Source organism: Plutella xylostella, chromosome Z, assembly GCF_932276165.1.
Source record: "Plutella xylostella chromosome Z, ilPluXylo3.1, whole genome shotgun sequence".
Lineage (NCBI taxonomy): Eukaryota > Metazoa > Arthropoda > Insecta > Lepidoptera > Plutellidae > Plutella > Plutella xylostella.
The window spans coordinates 3,776,401-3,782,681 of NC_064012.1; the positions used below are offsets into that span (position 1 = coordinate 3,776,401).

Here is a 6,281-nt window from a genome sequence, read left to right on the forward strand (position 1 = left end):
TATTTTTAAGTTTAAAGTTAATTATTTTAAAACCGGAAGTGACGTCACACATTAGGCTCAATTTTTATTTTTGTCTTTTGACTTAGTCTCGAAAAAAACATAAATGACACTGACAAGTGACATTTAAACTTTGTTTACATGCCAACCAACAAATGGGTCATTTTCAAATGACATTAATATTTCTGATGATACAAAGTAGGTACTTATCATGTAAAAAAATAAGCAGAAGCATTTTTTCAGCTGTGTAGGCGGTGGCATGCTCTGGGACATATTATTGTATAGAGGTCATCTCTTAATAAGTACTAATCATTTTATATGATAAATAAAAAAAATAGTCAGAAAGTGTCAGAACTGAATTTATGAAAATGACCCAAATAAACAACACCGTCACGATAAAACGTCAACGTCAATCAAAAATGAAAATGACAGTTACTTTGTTTTTAATTCTATAGGCTTTGATCATCAAAATGCATCGCACCTGATGCATGACGTCATCAGCCCTTTTTAACTATTTTATGAATTTCTCGAAAATGATACATCCAAAAAATACAAAAACATTTTTTTTGAGGCCTTTAGAGCTAAATCTCGAAATGATTTTCGATTTATAGCAGCTTTAGATTTTTGAAATGTTGTCCATTCCGGAAAATATAAAAAAAATTGAGCTAGGGTTTCTAAACTCCGAACGTAATTAACAAAAACGACACTCTTTTGGATGAAAACATAATCAATTAAATGACTTAACTAAGCTATCAACAAACCTAAAATACTTAAGAACCACCGACTAAGTATACAATATCCTAACTATCCTAATCCTAACTAATATTATGAGAACTCTATGGGTGATAAGGAATAACACAAACTCAGGGTTACAAGTTCACTGTATTTAAGGTTCTACAGACACGGATTATGTAAGTGAGGTAGTCTTTTGCTTATATGCTAAACTAATGTCCGTTGAAGGCGCAAACGAGCGTGGTGTAGCCGGGAACGAGTTAGCCGCGACTGACTGCGCGGGCTTCGCTGGCCGGTGGCGCGAGCGCGGGGTGCGCGCGGGTGAAGGGGAGGACGCGGGACGCGGTCTGCGCAGTAAAGCTGCGCAGTAAAACGGCGCGGCGGCGTGGGACGCTAACCGTTTTCGGCGCACGATTTGTTTTCGCGGGAAAACGGTTAGCAGTCTTGTTACATCCTCCCCCTCTAGTCCGAACTAAGCGCCCTCGCGTTCGGAGTAGCATGGTGACAGCCCTGGTCCTCCCCCTAAACTGTTCGTCGTCCTCGAGAACACTGACGGTGGGGTGGTCTGCGCAGGGGTTCTGCGCGCGCGGGGGTACTGCGCGCCGCGCGCTGGTAGAAGGGCACCGGGCGGGCCAGCCGAGCCTGACGAGGCGGGCGGCCGGGCTCCGTGTGCTGGTAGAAGGCACCGGGCGGGCCAGCTCTGCCTGACGAGGCGGGCGGCCGGGCTCCGTGTGCTCCCAGAAGGCACCGGGCGGGCCAGCTCTGCCTGACGAGGCGGGCGGCCGGGCTCCGTGTGCTCCCAGAAGGCACCGGGCGGGCCAGCTCTGCCTGACGAGGCGGGCGGCCGGGCTCCGTGTGCTCCCAGAAGGCACCGGGCGGGCCAGCTCTGCCTGACGAGGCGGGCGGCCGGGCTCCGTGTGCTCCCAGAAGGCACCGGGCGGGCCAGCTCTGCCTGACGAGGCGGGCGGCCGGGCTCCGTGTGCTCCCAGAAGGCACCGGGCGGGCCAGCTCTGCCTGACGAGGCGGGCGGCCGGGCTCCGTGTGCTGGTAGAAGGCACCGGGCGGGCCAGCTCTGCCTGACGAGGCGGGCGGCCGGGCTCCGTGTGCTCCCAGAAGGCACCGGGCGGGCCAGCTCTGCCTGACGAGGCGGGCGGCCGGGCTCCGTGTGCTCCCAGAAGGCACCGGGCGGGCCAGCTCTGCCTGACGAGGCGGGCGGCCGGGCTCCGTGTGCTGGTAGGGGAGGCGGCGGGAGCGCGCGCCGCGGGCACGCTGGGCGCGCCGGGGCGGGTCATCACCGTCCTCTCCATGAAGACAGAGAGCTGCGCTGCCGTTACGCAGGCGAACGCGTCGAGTATAGCGGCGGTCGCGGCGGGGGTAGCGCGCGCCGCGGGGCTGCACACCGCTCACTCGTAGGGCGCGTCGTGCGTGGCGGGCGCGTCGTGCGTGGCAGGGGAGGCGGCGGGAGCGCGCGCCGCGGGCACGCTGGGCGCGCCGGGGCGGGTCATCACCATCCTCTCCATAAAGACACGGTTGGTCTTGGCGGCCTTGGCGACGGTGTCCAGCAGCACGCAGGCGAACGCGTCGAGTCTAGCGGGGAGGCTGCGCGCCGCGTACTCGTATAGCGCGTCGTGCGTGGCGGGCGCGTCGTGCGTGGCAGGGGAGGCGGCGGGAGCGCGCGCCGCGGGCACACTGGGCGCGCCGGGGCGGGTCATCACCATCCTCTGCATAAAGACGCGGTTGGTCTTGGCGGCCTTGGCGACGGTGTCCAGCAGCACGCAGGCGAACGCGTCGAGTGTAGCGGGGAGGCTGCGCGCCGCGTACTCGTATAGCGCGTCGTGCGTGGCGGGCGCATCAGGCGCGGCGGGGGAGGCGGCGGGAGCGCGCGCCGCGGGCACGCTGGGCGCGCCGGGGCGGGTCATCACCTTCCTCTCGCCGGTGCAGCTGCGGTCGTCATCGTCGTCAAGGCCGCGCGCCGAGTGTCCTCGGTCCTCGGAAGACGCGCCGGGCTTTGCGGGGGGGCCGCACCGCAGGGGGCCCGAGCGCCGCGTGCTGCTCGTGCGCGTAGGGCGCGCCGGGCGAGGCGGGGCGGCTGCGCTCCGCGTGCTCATAGGACGCGTAGGGCGGGCCAGCCGGGCCAGGCGAGGCGGGGCGACCGCGCGCTGCGTCCTCGTAGGACGCGCCGGGCGTGGCGGGGCGGCCGGGCACCGCAGGGGGCCCGCACGCCGCGTGCTCCTCGTGCGCGTAGGGCGCGCCGGGCGCGGCATGGAGGCCGCTCGCCGCGGGAGGGCCACGCGCCGCATGCTCGGCGGGCGCGCCGCCGCCTGGGGGCATTACCGTGGTCTCGCCGGCGGTGCCGTTGCTTTCGTCTTCTTCGAGGTCACGACGCTTCGCTCTTCCCTTTTCGGCAGCATATTTTTTCTTCGCACACACTTACATTCACGCGTCTCCGCGAGTTGGGCGCCACTATGAGAACTCTATGGGTGATAAGGAATAACACAAACTCAGGGTTACAAGTTCACTGTATTTAAGGTTCTACAGACACGGATTATGTAAGTGAGGTAGTCTTTTGCTTATATGCTAAACTAATGTCCGTTGAAGGCGCAAACGAGCGTGGTGTAGCCGGGAACGAGTTAGCCGCGACTGACTGCGCGGGCTTCGCTGGCCGGTGGCGCGAGCGCGGGGTGCGCGCGGGTGAAGGGGAGGACGCGGGACGCGGTCTGCGCAGTAAAGCTGCGCAGTAAAACGGCGCGGCGGCGTGGGACGCTAACCGTTTTCGGCGCACGATTTGTTTTCGCGGGAAAACGGTTAGCAGTCTTGTTACAATATTATAAAAGCGAAAGTAACTGTGTCTGTTTGTTACTCTTTCACGCCAAAACTACTGAATGGATTTGAATTAAATTTGGTATACATATAGTCTAGACCCTGAGAAAGAACATAGGTTACTTTTTATCCCGGAATTCCCACGGGAAAACTTTTAAAGGCGAAGCGAAGCTCGCGAAAACAGCTAGTGTTAAAATAAAAAGTAAAGATAAATATTATACTACACTCACGGACATTGAAAAAGAAATCATCAAATTACTCCTACGAGTAAACGCAAAAAAACTAACTTACAGTCATGACATTAAAGAGTGCGATTTTGCAAAGACATTCCTTATCAGTTATTTACTTACATTTGAATACAGTTCCCCAAAATTGATAATGCGCATAGAAATCTTCGTCATTGTTCGGCAACGGTCGTATTCCCCCGAGCGTTAGAAAACTATATTATGTATTTAGAGTGGTTAAGTGCATTTTCTTCATGCAATTTTTGTATTATTATGTATTTGGTGCTAAAAGAGATATTGATTTATCAATAACGAAATCTGATTCGATAATTCATAATATTGTCATAATATTAAAATTTACTTCGAAAATGTTACAGTACTTTTCTAGTGTCTTACTGAAGCTGGTGTAAAGATGGATGAAAGAAGGTTTGAATAACACAAGGTTTATATTATAAGAAGAAATTGATTTCAAACACAGGATTACATAAAAAAATTAAAATCTCCGTTTAAAAGTAGGTATATACAGCACTGATCATTTCACATTAATAAAAATGGATTTCGAACACAGGTTTAGATAAAAAATTTAAAATCTCAGTCCAAAGTATATTTACAACACTGATCATTTTTAATTAATATTAAAATTACAAACTTGGTCTTTTGGGTGTGGCTTTATTTACAAAGTGAAGTCTATCAATGTGACATATATTTTATTCTTTAATTTGTTTCATAATAAGGCGTCATCAACAATAATCTTATTAAAGTTGCAATTAAATTCACATTTGAAAACAAAACCAAGAACGATGTGTAATAACAGCTCTATACATATAATTCCACAGAACTGACTGACAAGGACCTATGACTGATTGGTGACAGCCGCCGACAGCCCGAATTGTTTTCGATTATGTACACATGATATTGACTCCTATTTCTTTCAAACAAGGTGCAAAATCCAAGTGCATTGTTTAAGGCTCTTACGATTCAATGATTCGGGTGTTTCCGGGAATACGACAGTTTGCGAAGATTTGCATGTGCATTATTAATATGGAAGAACTGTACATTTTTAATTAAAATACCGTTTGGTTATGGCTTTTTAACGAATTCGTCCTTCAATAATAATCCTTTTTATGAATAAAGGTTACCTAAGTCTATTGCCCCTCAGCTCATTTTGACACTGGCAGCTGTCTTTGCAAGCATGCACGTCATGACGTCACGCTTGCAATGACAGCATACGTCAGATAGATTCATTTTATTCGCTCAGCCGAACGAATGATTCGAGAACGAGTCGTCGAGCTGTAGAGCAATCCGGAAAAAACGCAGCACATTCTATTCGATAGTCTATTCGAAAGTGCTGTCAACCTGTCAACAACAAAATGGCGGTGTATAGATTTGCGAAAGTTTGACAGCTATCATTCCATAGGTCATTGTCAGAATAATATTATGTACTCTGTGGTCTTCTTTTCGAAACTCATTCGAAAGGTAAAAAGTGTTCGAAAGTGCTGTCAAGTTGACAATAGTCGCACTCGCATTCGATTCTATTCGTTAGCTAGAATTTTCGTGATACGGGTACTGATGGATTTAATTTTCGTTCTTATATTTACGTTGATTTTGATTGTGCGTTAGATATGTGCTTGCATAATTGCATATAACTATGTGAAATTGGTTGTGGTAGTGGTGGTGGTGGCGGTGTTAGCCGTCCTAGCCGCCGCCGAAGCAGAAGCAGTACAAGCCTCCGTAGCCCGCGTTAACAAGAATGCCGGCTGTCGGAGGAGAGAGAACGCCTAAGGACACTTGAGAGGGAAAATCTTTAGACAGCCAGCGGTGGACTGTTTACTTTACGGAATTCACGATAGAGGAGTCTTAAGTTTAGTTTAGTTAAGTCTTATAAGTTTCCAAAAACTAAAGGATAGGGAAGGTATAAATAGGTCTAATCTAACAAGTTTCTGTTTGATCTTATAAATAAAATAACCTTTAAAAGACCGGAACTCAAACCGTTTCTTAGAGGATGCAAGACGAATTTTAAAGAGGAAATAAGTCTTTCCACTGATACTTGCGTCACTGGAGCAGATAGCACTGTCATGGCTACTTGTGTCATGTCTGGATTTACTAGTGTCTTGCCTTTCCAGTGATCGATGATATTTATATCGAGTGGTAATCTTGGTGAGTTACGCAGTTCAACCATACACCCATCGAAAGAACTCATTGCTATGGCAGACTTTCCGCGGATTCTCTCGGTTTGCACCAGCATTGCTTCCATGACTGACAAATCACTGTTAAGGTAAGACCTGGGCTTGGCTGAACTAGTACCTGGTTCAGAAACATCCACATGCACTGTGCTCTGCCTTATATGCAGTATTTGGGCCCAGGTTTGTTTAAGCAGCTTTTTTGCTTTTTCGCACTGGTCATCTGATAAGACAATATTAAGACGGCCGTCTAAATAAAGTGCTTCTAAAACCATGTCTGTGTCTAATAAACGGATTTCTCTTATTTCCATAGCCCTCAAGATACTTT

General features: G+C 50.0%; 1 protein-coding gene across 1 annotated transcript; it reads right to left on the reverse strand.

Annotated features, from left to right (window-relative positions):
* Window positions 1-2,688: 2,688 nt before the first annotated feature.
* Window positions 2,689-3,060, reverse strand: LOC125491276 (collagen alpha-1(I) chain-like). The gene has a single exon (XM_048632829.1). It carries the CDS (start codon window positions 3,058-3,060, stop codon window positions 2,689-2,691), a length of 372 nt encoding a protein of 123 aa, XP_048488786.1.
* Window positions 3,061-6,281: the final 3,221 nt, after the last annotated feature.

Coding starts and splice junctions, on each gene's coding strand:
- LOC125491276 (XM_048632829.1), bottom strand. CDS start 3,060: ATGCCCCCAGGCGGCGGCGCGCCCGCCGAGCATGCGGCGCGTGGCCCT.